This window comes from Zalophus californianus, chromosome 6 (assembly GCF_009762305.2).
Source record: "Zalophus californianus isolate mZalCal1 chromosome 6, mZalCal1.pri.v2, whole genome shotgun sequence".
In the NCBI taxonomy this organism is placed as follows: Eukaryota; Metazoa; Chordata; class Mammalia; order Carnivora; family Otariidae; genus Zalophus; species Zalophus californianus.
This window is the reverse complement of record NC_045600.1, coordinates 82,784,781-82,802,083: the sequence shown is the minus strand read 5'-3', so window position 1 is coordinate 82,802,083 and position 17,303 is coordinate 82,784,781. Positions and strand designations below refer to the sequence as shown.

Below are 17,303 nucleotides of genomic sequence, written 5' to 3'. Positions count from 1 at the left end.
CTCAAACAGTAGCAGAAGGAACAGAGAGGAGGTAAAAGATTTGCAAGATATTTAAGAGAAAGAATAGAGGTGAAGAAAAATGGATATAGAGAATGAGGAAAAAGTTCAAAAATGACTCAATTTCTGACTTGAGTAAATGAGTGAGTGGGAATCCAAAATAGAGAAAACAAGTGGAACAGCAGGTTTGGCAGAAATAATAGCAAATTTGTGAAATTTCATATTGAAGATTTTGTATAAAGAACAGAGCTCTTCACATTTTTTTCCAAAGTTCTTTTACACATTACTCTGTCCGAAATTTGGCTGAAGAGAAAGTTATGTGGTAAGAAAAGTATTCTGGTCATACTCACCAGTAATCTCACAGTAGTTATCTTCTGGATTCTTATTCCTAAAAATTAAAAAGTATTTTAAAAATCTATACCCCAAACAATGATCGAGAATCCTAACATTTGAAAGAGTAGGGAAGGTCAAAGGTTTTCATAGGGTGACTGTCAGAAAAATATAATGACATCTTTAAAAAGACTCATCTAACTCGGGCAGAAAAAAATTACAAGGCAGTCAAAGGAAACTTTTCAGATTGGTCTTAAGGCTTTGTTAATTTCAAGGATACTATAAAAATATGCTTAATACATGCTGTTGTGTTTTTTTTAAAGAACCTACAAAGCAACTCATTATCTAGAGATTTAGTCTTAAAAAAAAGCAAATAAAACAATCCAAATGTCCATCAACAGGGAGCTGACTAAATGCTGATGCAAACATACAAGAAATTATGAAAGACTGAGGTATATCTATATGTAACAACATGGAAAGTGTTATAAGACATATTATTAAGTGTTCTCATTTTTGTCTTGTTAAAAACAAAAACTAAAGATAAACATGCACTTGGATATACATTTAAGTTCCCGCAAAGACATCTAAAATTATCGGGTCACCGGAGTGGCTCAGTCAGTTAAGCATCTGACTCTTGATCTCAGCTCAGGTCTTGATCTCAGGGTTGTTGAGTTCAAGCCCCATGCTGGGCTCCACACACAGCAGTGGTTAACTGTGAGGAGCCTAAACCTAGAGAATTTTCTGAATCAGTATATAAAAAGAATCTTTTTTTTCCAGCTCAAGAGCAGTCAATTACATGGAAAATTTAGAATTTATTTAACCAGTCCCTGACTGATAGATCCTTAGGATCTTTTACCTCCTTTGCTATTACAATAAATGCTGTAGCGAATAACCTTATATGTTCATCATTTTAAACATTTACAAGTATCTTGAAATAAATTCCCAGACATGAAATTACTGAGTCAAAGGGCATGTGTATTTAAAATTTTGAATGATACTGCCAACTGCCTTCTTCAGTTTATATCCACTAGCAAAGAGCGACTTTTTACCTATATTCTTTTTTTTTTTTTAAGATTTTATTTATTTGACAGAGAGAGAGACAGCGAGAGAGGGAACATAAGCAGGGGGAGTGGGAAAGGGAGAAGCAGGCTTCCCGCCGAGCAGGGAGCCTGATGCGGGGCTCCATCACAGGACCCTGAGATCATGACCTGAGCCAAAGGCAGTCAGTCGCTCAACCAACTGAACCACCCAGGCGCCCCCACATATTCTTTTTTTTAAAGTTCTATTTATTTGCAGGAGGGAGGGGCAGAGGGAGAAGGACAAGCAGACTCCCTGCTGAGAACTGGCTATGAGGCTCGATCCCAGGACCCTGAGATCATATCCCCAGCTGAAGTCAGAGGCTTAACGGACTGAGACACTCAGGTGTCCCTTACCTACATTCTTAACTGATTAGGTGAAAAATTGTATCTCAATAATAATCTAACTTCATATTTCTCTTATGATGAATGAAAATAAGCATCTTTCCATTTGTTCAAGAGCAACTGGTATTTATTTTTCCATATATAAACATAATAAGAAAAACTAATTTAATGAAAAAAACTGAAAACTTGGGTTTTATTGTTTTGTACTGTTATATTTAAGGATTTATATGTGAAAGTGGAGTGTTTCATCACTCTGTTAAAAGGATAAGCTGTACAATGCACACACTTAATCAGAGATAGCAGTGTATTAAATTCTGCAAAGAATCTGTTTTCTGAATTAATCCTAAGAATTCCACAAAAGGGTAACAAAAATAAAAACAAAAACTATTAATTTAATAAACACTGCATTTGGGGTGCCTGGGTGGCTCAGTTTGTTAAGCATCTGCTGTCAGCTCAGGCCATGATCTCCAGGGTCCAGGGATTGGGCCCTGTGTTACACTCCCTGCTCAGTGAGGAGCCTGCTTCCCCCTCTCCCTCTGCCGCTCCCCCTGATTGTGTTCTCTCTCTCTCAAATGGATAAAATATTTAAAAAATAAATTAAACACTGCATTTGAGGGGCGCCTGGGTGGCTCAGTTGGTTAAGCGACTGCCTTCGGCTCAGGTCATGATCCTGGAGTCCCAGGATCGAGTCCCGCATCGGGCTCCCTGCTTAGCAGGGAGTCTGCTTCTCCCTCTGACCTTCCTCTCTCTCATGCTCTCTACCATTCTCTCTCTCTCTCTCTCAATAAATAAATATCTTAAAAAAAAATAAACACTGCATTTGATAGGAATAAACAGCTTTTTTTTCTTTTAAGGTTTTATTCATTTATTTGACAGAGAGAGAGACAGCGAGAGAGGGAACACAAGCAGGGGGAGTGGGAAAGAGAGAAGCAGGCCTTCCGCCGAGGAGGGAGCCCGATGTGGGGCTCAATCCCAGGACCCTGAGACCATGACCTGAGCCGAAGGTAGCCGCCCAACCAACTGAGCCACCCAGGCGCTCTGGAATAAACAGCTTTTAAAATATAATTTGAATCCCATTTTCTTTACTTACTGTATAAACAGAATATTTTCTCCCGCTTCTGTTTCTAAAAATAAAATAAAAATTAAATTTGTTCAAGGATACACTGATAAAGCATTAGAAAAATTGCATACAAACATTAACAACAATTAAAAAAAGAAATTACTAACTACGCACTTTACTTTCTGCCCCCATGGCTCAAGCTATACTTTTTAAGCAATAAGATAGACAGTTTTATCAATTACCTGGTTAGATAACCATAGTAAAATTTAATAGAAAACAGATTTACCTGCAATTTCTGACTTCCTTACTATTTTCATATGAGACTCTGTCTGGAATACTCTAGAAAAGAAAATAAAGATTACTGAAAATCTGCAATTTTAAAAAAGAGATTTTATTTATTCTGGGTGGGGGCATGAGCAGTGGTGGGCTGGTGGGGGGGTGGGGGGGAATGGGGAGACAGGGAGGAGGGGTTGGGGGAGGGTACGGACAAGCAGATTCCCTGCTGAGCGTGGAGCCCAACCTGGTGGCTCGTGGCTCTGAGCTGGGCTCAATCTCAGGCTGTGAGATCATAACCTGAGCTGAAACCAAGAGTCTGATGCTTAACACACTGAGCCACCCAGGCGCCCCTGAAAATCTGCATTTTTTTGTTTTAAAGATTTTGTTTATTTATTTGACAGAGAGAAAGAGAGACAGCGAGAGAGGGAACACAAGCAAGGGGAGTGGGAGAGGGAGAAGCAGGCTTCCCGCTGAGCAGGGAGCCCCATGCGATGTGGGGCTTGATCCCAGGACTCTGGGATCATGACCTGAGCGAAAGGCAGATGCTTAACGACTGAGCCACTCAGGCATCCTGAAAATCTGCAATTTTTAATTAGAACCCTATGGTGTTAATTTATAGTCTGTTTTGAGATAAAGATAATGGATTTCAGCTTCCTCTTTGCTACATCATGTACTATTCATATCTCAAACGCCAAATTCATTTACATTAAAATCTGTTTTTTTTAATTAACTCTGACAAAAATCATTTTATCCCTCAATAACCTAAAATATTCACTCTATTCAACAAAACATTTATTAAGCACCACTATATACTTGATGTTATATACAAGAGTCTGATATATGATCCTTGACCTCAAGGAGTTTTCACTGTAAGTAGAGAGCTGGAACAATGATTATAAACTTTTGTTATTAACAGTTCAGATAAGGGGACATGGACTCCAGAGGAAGGGATCTCTTTTGATTGGGATGATTAAGCTTCTGGAGAAGCAGCATTCGATATCTGCCTTAAGAATCTGGCTAGTTCATTTTTGTTCTAATATTAAGTATCATTCATTATTGAGAACCGATTCTTAATAAGAAAGAAAATTTAGTTTCAATTACAGGGGCACCTGTGTGGCTCAGTCAGTTAAGCATCTATCTTTGGCTCGGGTCATGATCTTGGGGCCCTGGGATTGAGCCCCACATCAGGCTCCCTGCTCAGTGGGGAGCCTGCTTCTCCCTCTCCCTCTGCTCCTTTTGGCCCGGCTCCTGCTCTCTCTTTCAAATAAATAAATAAAATCTTAAAAAAAAAAAGAAAATTTAGTTTCAATTACAAGAAAGCAGTGAACATTTGCATACATACTGTGTGACAAGCATTCTGTTCTTTATATACATTTTTAATGATTATAACAATTATCATGTTATTTTACAGATGTAGATATTGAAGGTCATAAAGTTTAAGTAAGTCCCAGGGTCATATACCCAATAAGTGGCAAAGCCAAAATGCAAACCCAAATCTGTCTGACTTCAAAACCTGAGCCTATAACTACAAAGCTATACTTGAAACAACTTTTCTTCCAATCATTTACAATAGAACAATAGAAGCCTTTTTAATCAATATGAGCAGGATCAGTAGTTGGTCCATTAATCAAAAAAAAAAACACTTAAAATAAGGAATCTTAACTGATACCTACATAACTTAAATATTAAAAAAATTAAAATACATAAGTAGATTTTATTTATTTATTTAAAAAAGATTTTATTTATTTATTTGACAGAGAAAGACACAGCGAGAGAGGGAACACAAGCAGGGGGAGTGGGAGAGGGAGAGGCAGGCTTCCCGCTGAGCAGAGAGCCTGATGTGGGGCTCGATCCCAGGACCCTGGGATCATGACCTGAGCCGAAGGCAGACGTTTAACGACTGAGCCACCCAGGTGCCCCCACATAAGTAGATTTTAATTTGCAAATCTCTGAATGTCAATCTGAGGACTTTACTTTTGAGTGGATCTACTGGTACAATTTTAGTGTATTTATAAAGTGGAATAAAAAAACTTTTTTTTTAAAGATCTTATTTATTTGACAGAGAGAGAGAGACCACAGCAGGGTGAGCAGCAGGCAGAGGGAGAAGCAGGCTCCCCGCTGAGCAAGGAGACTGATGCAGGACTTGATCCCAGGACCCCAGGATCATGACCTGAGCTGAAGGCAGACGCTTAACCGACTGAGCCACTCAGGCATCCAGACAAAGAAACTTTCAAGTAATATGAACACAGACTCCTAGATTTTCATGAAAGATTTCCCCATGGTTGTCTCAGCCATACCAAGTTTTTATTTTATTTTAAGATTTTATTTATTTATTTGACAGAGAGAGACACAGTGAGAGAGGGAATACAAGCAGGGGGAGTGGGAGAGGGAGAAGCAGGCTTCCCGTGGAGCAGGGAGCCTGATGTGGGGCTCGATCCCAGGACCCTGGGATCATGACTTGAGCCGAAGGCAGACGCTTAATGACTGAGCCACCCAGCTGCCCAGAATTTTTTTTTTAAAGATTTTATTCATCTATTTGACAGAGAGAGAGAGAGAGAGAGAGAGCACAGCAGGGGGAGAAGCAGACAGAGGAAGAGGGAGAAGCAGGATCCCCGCCGAGCAGGGAGCCCAACACAGGACTCGATCCCAGGACGCCAGAATCATGACCCCAGCTGAAGGCAGCTGCCCAACAGACTGAGCCACCCAGGCATCCCTTGAAAGAATTTTTAAAAATAAATTCACCTTTATCAAAGTTTCCCCTGCTGTTCATTACAATTTTCATAGAAATAACTATCTTTATCTTTGAACTCATTTTCATCAGTTTATGTAATATTAAATTAAATTATGCAATTACAACAACTTCAACTAGATAAACAAGACAAATACTTCTTGGTAAGCCTACCAATCGACTCTCAGGATCTAAAGTTTATGGACAGGAAAGAATATTCTTTGTGCTGTAGATATCAGTATATTTTACAAGGGGAATGGAAAATATAGGTTAATTCTAACAATTCAGTGAGCTGGGAATTATTAAGAGTGCTTTTACTATGCTTGTTTCTACATCTAGAATCCTGTAATTCTTTTTCAATTAATCTATTTAACAAAGATAATTTTTTTGAAACACCACTCATACATTGCTTAATATTACTCAAATTGACACTATCTTATTTTGGCCATGCAATAAATACGATGAGATATGAGATATGTAAGGAATATTATTTCCATCCTAAAAAAAGGAGGAAGCTGATGCTCTGTTAAATGACTTAAACTAGGGACTATTTAGTAATAAGCCAGAACTGTTCAATTTTTTTTGTTTTGAACCTGAAATTCCTTTTAATATCCAAGAGCCATTTTAGGAAAGTAAGTATAATGAGTAGATGATATCCAGGAAAGGAAAGAGTGGACTAGGTTTAATAGTATTTGGGAAAGTCTATCAGAAGAAGTGGAAAAAGCAGTAGACTAGGAGTCAGGAGACCTATATTAACTGTGGTTCTGTCACTACCTACATTATCTCGGGAAAGTCATATCACGTCCCTGGCTTTAATGTTCTTGGTAAAACATAAAGAGTTTGGACTATACTTACTTATTTAGTAGGCTCCATTCCCAGCAAGGAGCCCAGAATGAGGCTTGAACTCACAACATAAGACTGAGATCAAGACCTGAGCCAAGATCAAGAGTCGGACACAACTGACTGAGCCACACAGATGTCCCTACTTATTTATTTATTTATTTAAAAGATTTTATTTATTCATGAGAGACAGAGAGAGAGAGAGAGAGAGGCAGAGGGAGAAGCAGGCTCCCCACTGAGCAGGGAGCCTGATGCGGGACTCGATCCCAGGACCCTGGGATCGTGACCTGAGCCGAAGGCGGATGCTTAACCATCTGAGCCACCCAGGCGCCCCACTACTTATTTATTTTTTAAAATTTATCATCATTATTATTATTTTTAAAGATTTTATTTATTTATTTGAGAGAGAAAACGAGTCGGGGGGAGGACACAGAGGGACAAGAAGACTCCCCACTGAGCATGGAGCCTGCAGCAGGCTCACACAGGGCTGCATCCCAGGACCCCAAGATCATGACCTGAGCGAAGTCACATACTTAACTGACTGAGCCACCCAGGCGTCCTAGAAAGTACAATTCTGAATGAAAATATAACAATTATGACTATGTACCGATGAACATATAGAATCAATATTCATAAAGAAAAACTATTGGAAATATAGAGACAGAGTGAGATGCAGTATCAGCAGGACACTAATTTACCTCTAATTCATGCAGATTAAAGTGAATAAAACTTAAGATTATAGAAGTTCCAAATAACATAAGGTATAAGGTAGATATAATTGACATATATCAAACTCTACACCCTAAAATACAAAATATCTTTTTATTTATTTATTTTTTAAAGATTCATTTATTTGAGAGAGCGAGAATGAGAGAGAGAGGGTACATGAGAGGGGAGAGGGTCAGAGAGAGAAGCAGGCTCCCCGCCGAGCGGGGAGCCCGATGCGGGACTCGATCCCAGGACTCCGGGATCATGACCCAAGCCGAAGGCAGTCGCCTAACCAACTGAGCCACCCAGGCGCCCCCAAAATATCTTTTTAAATACCTATGGATCATTTACAAAAATGTATTTTTTATTAAAAAAATTTTAATAAAAATCAAAATAATACAGATTAACACTCTCTGCAATATAACTAAAAATTAATGACAACAAAATATCCTTACCACTTGGCTATTTTAAAATTCTCTATTAAACAACTTTTTTTCTTTAAGATTTTATTTATTTATTTGACAGAGAGAGCGAGAGAGAGAACACAAGCAGGGGGAGTGGGAGAGGGAGAAGCAGACTTCTCACTGAGCAGGGAGCCCGATGTGGGGCCCGATCCCAGGACCCTGGGATCATGACCTGAGCCGAAGGCAGACGCTTAACGACTGAGCCACCCAGGCACCCCTATTAAACAACTCTTGAATCAGTGAAGAAATACAAATATACTGCTAACCATCAAGAAAATAATCATGAAAACAATATATATAAGAATTAAATTAATAAATTGGGGCACCTTGGTAGCTCAGTCAGTTAAGCACCTGACTCTTCATTTTGGCTCAGGTCATGATCTCAGGGTTGTGAGATTGAGTCCCACATTGGGCTCTCCACTCCACGTGGTGTCTGCTTCCTCTCTCCCTCTACCTCTCTTCCCACTTGTACACACTCTCTCTCTAAAATAAATCAATTTAAAAAACTAAGGGCACCTGGGTAGTTCAGTAGGCTAAGCAACTGCCTTCAGCTCAGGTCATGATCTCAGGGTCCTGAGACAGAGCCCTGCACTGGGCTCCCTGCTCAGTGGGGAGTCTGCTTCTCTCTCTCCCTCTGCTGCTCCCCCTGCTTGTACACTCTAGCTCATGCTCATTCTCAAATAAATAAAACCTTTAAAATTTAAAGTGAAAAAGTAAATTAATAATTTAGGGAAAAGTAACATCTTTGCGATGTTGAATCTTTTTTTTTTTAAGATTTTATTTATTTATTTGAGAGAGAGAGCAGAGCGAGAGAGAGAGCACGAGCAGGGGTGAGGAGCAGAGGGAGAGGGGGAAGCAGGCTTCCTCTTTTTATTCAGAAACTTGTTAAAACTTCATTTGCACAATTTTTTAGTATCCTTCAGTAAAGGTTTATCCTTTATATGCTTTTATTATTAAATACATAGCAATAAAATATTAATACAATGGGGAAAAAGGTATTTATCTTCTATCTGGTTATTATTTATATATAGGAATATACCAATTTTCATATATTATTTTTGTATCCTGCTACTTATTGTCTGCACAGGTATTTCAATTGATATATTTTTTTAAAGATCTTATTTATTTATTTGACAGAGAGAGATACAGTGAGAGAGGGAACACAAGCAGGGGGAGAGGGAGAAGCAGACTCCCTGCTGAGCAGGGAGCCCGATGTGGGGCCCGATCCCAGAATCCTGGGATCATGACCTGAGCTGAAGGCAGACGTTTAACGACTGAGCCAGCCAGGCACCACTCACTTGATATTCTTATATTTTCCTAATATACAAGTATCTAATTTGCATAAGGTAATAGATTTACCCCATCTTTCCAATCTTTAGAACTCCACTTCCTCTATTTTTATTAGCACCTTCAATACAATGTTAAATTAACAGTGTTAAGACATAGCTGGGTTTTTTTTCTGACTTTAGAGGTGATGCTTTCAATGTTTCTCAAGCATAATGCTGAATAACAATTTTTTAATAATAATTCTCTAATGCTTATGTAATTAAAACCCAGATTATCCAAGTCAGTTATTATCAACATACCTGGTTTGATACACAAAAAATCATTACCTGTAACATTTTAATCATTCCTCCTTCCAACTTACTTTATAGTGTCTGCAAAGCTGACTCGACGAGAGCTTTTCTTATTTCTCAAAGTATTAGATTCCTAAGGGCAGAGAATATATGGTATGATTCTTTTTTCTTTTTTAAGTTAGTTAACATAGAGTGTATTATTAGTTTCAGAGTAGAGTTTTTAGTGATTATCAGTTGCATATAACACCCAGTGCTCATTATCTCAAGTGCTCCTTAATGCCCTTCACCCAATTACCCCACTCCCTCCCACTTCCCCTCAGTTTGTTCCCTATAGTTAAGAGACTCTTATGGTTTGCCTCTCTTACTGTTTTTATCTTATTTTATTTTTCTTTCCCTTTCCCTATGTTCATGTTTTCTTAAATTCCACATGAGTGAAATTATATGTTGTCTTTCTCTGATTGACTTATTCTGCTTAACATAATACCCTCTAGTTCTCCACATCATTGCAAATGGCAAGATTTCATTCTTTTTGATGGTTGAATAATCTTCCAGTGTGTGTGTGCGTGCATGTGTACCACATCTTCTTTATCCATTCAACTGTTGATGGACATCTGTGCTCTTTCCATATTTTCACAATTGTGAACATTGCTGCTATAAACATTGGGGTGCATGTGCTCCTTTGGAACACTATTTTTGTATCCTTTGCATAAATAGCTAGTAGTGCAATTGCTGGGTCATAGAGAGTAGTTCTATTTTTAACTTTCTGAGGAATCTCCACACTGTTTTCCAAAGTAGCTGTACTAGTTTGCATTCCCACCAACAGTGTAAAGGGCTCCCCTTTCTCCGCATCTTCCCCAATATCTGTTGTTTCCTGACTTGTCAATTTTAGCCATTCTGACTGGTGTGAGGTGGTGTCTCATTGTGGTTTTGATTTGTATTTCCCTGAGGATGAGTGACGTTGAGCAATTTTCATGTGTCTGTTAGCCATTTCAATGTTTTCTTTAGAGAAAGGTCTGTTCATGTCTTTTGCCCATTTCTTGATGGGATTTTTTCTTCTTGGGTGTTGAGTTTGGTAAGTTCTTTATGGATTTTGGATAGCCATTTATCTGATATGTCATTTGCAAATATCTTCTCTCATTCCATAGGTTGCTTTTCAGTTTTGTTGATTGTTTTCTTATATGGTATGATTCTTACTGAAACTACTGTGAATTAGGTCTCCAAAGTACTATAGACAGAGACCAAGTCTTATTCGGAGTTAATGTGATATCACTAATTTTGGTAATTATTTATTTCTCTGAAATATCTCAATGCACTTAACAAACATGATTTTCTTTTTTTTTTTTAAAAAAAGATATTATTTATTTATTTGACAGAGAGACGCAGGGAGAGAGGGAACACAAGCAGGGGGAGTGGGAGAGGGAGAAGCAGGCTCCCTGTGGGAGCCCTACACGGGGCTTGATCCCAGGACCCCAAGATCATGACCTGAGCCAAAGGCAGACATTTAATGACTGAACCACCCAGGTGCCCATGAATATGATTTTCCATGTGAACGGTAATAAGCATACCAACACAAACATATATTTAACGAAGTTGATTACTGTCCCTTACTTTTTCTCTCTCCTTTTAAGTGAATGATTGTTTTGCTATTAAGAAGAATTAAGGGGCACCTGGGTGGCTCAGTAGATTAAGCGTCTGCCTTCAGCTCAGGTCATGATCCCAGGATCCTGGGATCAAGCCCTGTTTCAGGCTCCCTGCTCAGCTGGGAGTCTGCTTTTCCCTCTCCCTCTGTCCCTCTCCCTGCTCTCTCTCTCTCCCCCAGCCCCACTCAAATAAATAAATAAATAAATAAATAAATAAATAAATAAATAAAATCTTAAAAAAAAAGAAGAAGACTGGGGACAAAGCAAGTGATATGTGGCCTGTTACAGTAAACTTATTATACTATTTTTAGGATTTAAGAAAAAATTTAACTGTGGTAAAATATGCATAACAAAATTTAGCATCCTAACCACTTTTTTAAATTTAATTTATGGGGTGCCTGGATGGCTCAGTCGGTTAAGCGTCCAACTCTTGGTTTCAGCTCAGGTCACAATTCAATACTGTTAACTATAGGCACAATGTTGTGTAGCAGATTTCTAGAACTTACCTTATATAACTGAAACTTCATACCTGTTGTTAGCAACCCCCATTTTGCCCTTCTCTATGGCCCTGGCAACCTAGGTTCTGCTCTCTGCTTCTATGATTTTGACCATTTTAGATACCTTATATGAGTGGAATCATGAAGTATTTGTCCTTCTGTGACTATTAATTTCATTTACCATAATACATCTTAACCATTTTTAAGTGTACAATTCAGTAGTGTTAAGTAGGTATACACATTGTTGTGAAACCAATTTCCAGAACTCTTTTCATCCTGCAAAACTGCAACTCCATATCCATTAAACAAGTCCTCTTTCCCCATCCAATCTCCTAGCACCACCATTTTACTTTTGGTCTCTATGAATTTGATTAGGTAATTCATAAGTGGAATCATAAAGTATTTGCCTTTTTTTTTTAGATTTTTATTTATTTTTTTGAGAGACAGAGAGAGAGAGACAGAGCAGGAGGAAGGGCAGAGGGAGAGGGAGAGAGAGAATCTCAAGCAGACTGCACGCTGTGTGTGGAGCCTGATGTGGGGCTCAATCTCACGACCCTGAGCGCATGACCTGAGCTGAAACCAAGAGTCAGATGCTTAACCGACTGAGCCACCAAGGGGCTCTGTATTTGTCTTTTTGTGATTGGTTTATTTCACCTAGCATAATGTCCTTAAGGTTCATCTTTGTTGCAGTATGTATCAGAACTTCCTTTTTAAGGCCAAATAATATTCCATTGATACCACATTTTGTTTATCCATTCATCTATCAATGGACACTGGTTTGCTTCTACCTTTTGCCTATTGTGAATAATGTTGCTATGACAGGGGTGTAAGTGTCTTCCAGACCCTGCTTTCCATTCTTTTGGGTATACACCCAGAAGTGGAATTGCTGGATCATATGGTAATTCTACTTTAATGTTTTGAGGAACCACCATACTGTTCTCCATAGTGGCTACAACATTTTACATTTCTACCAACAGTGTACCAGGTTTCCAATTATTCCACAACTTAGCCAGTACTTGTTATTTTCTGTTGTGTTTTTTTTTTTTACAGTAGCCATTGTAATGGATATGAGGTGATATCTCACTGTGGTTTTGATTTGCATTTTTCTAATGATTAGTGATGCTGAGCATCTTTTCATTGTAAAATGCTATTTTTATTTTCCCTCATCTTCTTTAACAAGAGCAAACCTTTTTACTCACATAAATACCAAATACAAAAAGCAAATGACAGAGAAATAAATCCACAGAGACTTTTACTATGTTAATTCTTAATACCTGAGCATGTCTTACTATAAGAAAGAATCAGGAATGTTCATCCTCTCTGTTAATACCCTAGCAGATACTACAAGTGGCCTCGAGCTTAATATGGACAATAATACTACCATAGTATATACTGAAACTAACAGAGACTAATATACTTCTTACTAAAAAAAAAAAGGGACGCCTGGATGGCTCAGTCGTTAAGTGTCTGCCTTCGGCTCAGGCCATGATCCCAGAGTCCTGGGATCAAGTCCCACATCGGGCTCCTTGCTCAGTGAGGAGCCTGCTTCTCCCTCTCCATCTGCTGCTCCCCTTGCTTGTGCTCTCTCTAACAAATAAATAAAAATCTTTAAATAAATAATAATAAAATAAATAAAAAATAAAAAAAAGAAAGAAAAACTGAAATTTTTGTGCTATATTGGAAAGAGCACTGAACTAGAAATTAGGAGATTACAGCTCAGATGTGAAGTCTGCCACTTACTAGCTGTGTGGGCTTATATAAAAATTTGACACCCTTGGACCTCTTTTTTCTTCTATAAAACTAAAAAATTGGATTTAAGATTACTGGTGAGGTCCTGTTGGTTTTAAAGCTTTGAGTCTATGAATCTGTCCTTTACTCATTCAGCATTCATTACATTTTTATTTTTTATTGTTTTTAAGATTTTATTTATTTATTTGACAGAGACAGACACAGTGAGAGAGGAAACACAAGCAGGGAGAGTGGGAGAGGGAGAAGCAGGCTCCCCGCTGAGCAAGGAGCCCGATATGGGGCTCAATCCCAGGACCCTGGGATCATGACCTGGGCTGAAGGCAGACGCTTAATGACTGAGCCACCCGGGCGCCCCTCATTACATTTTTAAAACACACACACACACACACACACATGCAAAAGGTCCTGTGCTGAGTGATGGAAAAATAGTGGTAAAGGAAACAAATGATTCCCTACTCTATTGTATTAATGGTAACATAGACATAAAAACAAAAAAATCTATACAAATATAAAATTCAAAGTGTGATGAGTGTTATATAGGAAAACTATGTTTAAAAAAAAAACAAAACTAATCTAGCCTAAGAATCAGGAAGATTTCTTTGAGGAAGTATATTTGAGACCTGAAGGATTAGTTAAAAATCAGTCAGATGAAGAGCTGGGTAGAGAGAAAGCATTCTAGGTAGAACGTGTGCAGAGGCCTTGAAACAGGAAAAAGCTTGAGGCATTTGAGAAATAGAAAGATTAGGGAAGCCAGAGTAGAGTGTGCATTCAGAATTATATGGTCTCCAAAACTATATGCATTTCATCAATCAACAAAATGTACTGAAATTCAACTATATCAGGCACAATAAGTTGAAAAAACACATGATAAAGTTCCCACCCTCAGGGAGTTCTCAATTTAGAATGGACATTAGCAAACAATTATAATGGAAGGTATTGAGGGATGATTTTCTGAGAGAAGCAATATCGAAGTTGAGTCTTAAAGGAAAATAGGAATTACCAAATAATGAGGGCTATAGACTTACAATAAAGCAAGTATGATAAAATATTAATTAAAGAATCTAAGTGATGATTATATGAGCATTCATTATAAAATTCCTGCTACTTTTCAGAATGTTCCAAAAAAATTTTTTAATAGAATGTTGGGAGGACAAAGAAGAATGAAGGACTAATCATCTAAATAGAGGAGATATTTCATGTAAATTCTTGCAGGCTTGACAGTTTGTGTCATGTTTGCAGAATAGTAAGCAATGGTGAGATACATGTGTAAGAGTGGCAAGAAAGGCTGGAAAAGTAAACTGGACTTAAAAATTAAGAGTGCCAGCGTACTCAAGAGTTCGGATTTTAATCTGATAGCCACTGGATGCTCACTTGTACACATTCAACTAGAAATCATTTATGATGTTCTCTCTTCATATAGCTAATAAAGTTCCTATTAAAATTATCACTGAAAATAGTCATCTATAAAGCATTTGCATTAGAGACTTACCTGAACTATTTCATTCCCACCTCTGAGGTCCTGAAGAGGACTCCTTGGGGGCTTCAAAATCTAGAAGAATTAGAATTATTCAAGAAAATCTGGTATTAATATTAATAATCAGTTCAAATTCCACCATAGGAGAAAGGTAGAGATGTTAAAATTTTTGTGAAAACCTCTAAAACTCCTCAAATTCGTACTCTTCAGTGCTGTATCTTGTGGCTGGTTTAAATATCTGGCATCTATTTCCTTCTACTGCCCACCTTCCTCAATTATTTTGCCTACTCTCATCCCCTGTGGTCTGGGTGAAGCTCCACCCCAACCCTAGGGCACAACATGTAGCCCTGGTCTAGAACAATATGCAAATGATATTCTCTCATCAACAGTGAGTGGTTCAGGAAGGAGGACTTGATCCATAACAAGACAGTCAAGCCAATATGATTCAATCCTAAATCCTTTGTTTTTGTTTTATCTTGAGGAAATAGACACCTTTTCATTTAGCAGTTGGGAAAGCTAGAGGTACTGTAGTAATCATGGGGAGAGGGCCTCTCCGTAAAATGGAGATTACCCAGAGGAAGCAGTCAGAGTAGAAAAGTGAGAGAAAAATCCTAATATTGGTGATATTATTGGAACCCCTGGTCAGTTATGTTGTGCCAAAAGTCATCCCTATATTTGGATTTTTCAATTTCAAAACCCAATAAAATTTGTGCTTAAATCAGTTTGAGTTGGATTTTTTGTGTATTACTATACTATTTAAAGATATTCTTAAACTTTATTAACGTATAATTTACATGGCATACAATTCATAAAATTACCATGAAATTCATAAAATACAAATTTTAGTATATTTACAGAATTGTGTAAGCAGGTAAATATTTGAGTATCCAGAGAGCAATAGGAGCCAGTGGAAGTGGGATGGTCATGTTATAGTCAAAATTACTGCGACATACAGTCATCATTCAATAAAAGGTAATCATTATTATTTTTTAAGATTTTTATTTATTTATTTAACAGAGATAGAGAAAGAGCACAAGTAGGCAGAGTGGCAGGCAGAGGGAGAGGGAGAAGCAGGCTCTCTGCTGAGCAAGGAGCCCAACGTGGGACTCGACCGCAGGACACTGGGATCATGACCTGAGCCGAAGGCAGCTGCTTAACTGACCGAGCCACCCAGGCGCCCCAAAGGTAACAATTATTAACGTCATGTTTCTTACTGAGGAATGTCGTCTTCTAACAGGTCTGTCCATATTGTCACTGAAAAAGGAAAAAAAATTTATAGACACATTGGTAAAAGACTAAATTTCCAAAAGCCATCATCACAGCACCTTTTACATGCTTTTAAATTGGCCATCACTTTCACTTAACACATGGTATCACTTTTACTTAGCAAAATTTATAAGACATTAAAGTCAGTATTTAGAAGGTCAGTGTTTTAAAATACATATTGTATACTCTTAAGAATATCGCCTGCAAAACAATCTGCACAACATAATGTACCATGTTTACAGAGGTACAATTGTAAGATAAATAGGTCATAAATCAAGATACTCTAGCTCTGGTTTTACTACTGTGTGATTTTTAAATCAGGTTTTGAAAATTCAAATGCCTATGGTGGCCAAACAGATCAGTTAGTAGATACAAGGAAAATAGGTGGTGTTGAGATGATAATGGAGAGTTCCCGCTTAGTATAATGGTCACAGTCCTTATTCTGATCAGGTTAGCCTTTACCATAAGAATATGAGCCCAGTGTTGCTACACTCAATTTTTCTTTTTCTTTCTTCTTCTTCTTTTTTTTAAGATTTTATTTATTTTTTAATTTTTTTAAAAGATTTTATCTGTTTGTCAGAGAGAGATACAGCGAGAGAGGGAACACAAGCAGAGGGAGTGGGAGAGGGAGAAGCAGGCCTCCTGCTGAGCAGGGAGCCCGATGCGGGGCCCGATTCCAGGACCCTGGGATCATGACCCTAGCCTAAGGCAGACGCCCAACAACTGAGCCACCTGGGCGCCCCAAGCTTTTATTTATTTTAGAGAGAAATAGAGAGAGAGCTTGCACAAGCAGCAAGAGGAGCAGAGGGAGAGAGAGAATCTCAAACAGACTCTGCACTGAGCACGGAGCCCCACGCGGGGCTTGATCTCATGACCGAGAGATCACGCTCTGAGCCAAAATCAAGAGTTGGACGCTCAACAGACTGAGCCACCCAGGTGCCCCTGCACTTGATTTTTCATGAGAAAATTTTAGCAACTAATTCAAAATTTAAAAACATTGTTTAGGGGGGAAAAATCTGTAGACTATAAACAGGCCACCATCACAGTTTGTGACGCCAATTTTAGAATCTTTTCATTTCCTTGGGCCTCAATTTTCCCATCCTTATTTATGTTTTTAATATTTTCCCCATCCTTTTCTTTTTTTTAAGATTTTACTTATTTATTTCAGAGAGTGACAGAGTGAGAGAGAGAGAGAGAACATGAGAAGGGGGAGGGTCGGAGGGAAAAGCAGGCTCCCTACTGAGCAGGGAGCCTGATGTGGGACTCGATCCTGGGA

General features: G+C 38.4%; 1 protein-coding gene across 4 annotated transcripts in view; it reads right to left on the bottom strand.

Annotated features, from left to right (window-relative positions):
* The window catches only part of KNL1 (kinetochore scaffold 1), a 59,424-nt gene that overhangs the window by 31,121 nt on the left and 11,000 nt on the right, over positions 1 to 17,303 (bottom strand). For 2 of the 4 annotated variants that reach the window (XM_027572321.2, XM_027572322.2), the window contains exons 3-8: positions 15,976 to 16,015; positions 14,777 to 14,836; positions 9,473 to 9,534; positions 3,095 to 3,147; positions 2,839 to 2,872; positions 348 to 385 (exon numbers count right to left, since the gene is read on the bottom strand). In XM_027572321.2, the coding sequence (XP_027428122.2) occupies positions 348 to 385; positions 2,839 to 2,872; positions 3,095 to 3,147; positions 9,473 to 9,534; positions 14,777 to 14,836; positions 15,976 to 16,015 (287 nt within the window). Of the gene's footprint in view, positions 1 to 347; positions 386 to 2,838; positions 2,873 to 3,094; positions 3,148 to 9,472; positions 9,535 to 14,776; positions 14,837 to 14,940; positions 14,977 to 15,975; positions 16,016 to 17,303 lie in introns of those variants that run through there. The other 2 variants (XM_027572323.2, XM_027572324.2) reach the window with 2 other exon arrangements.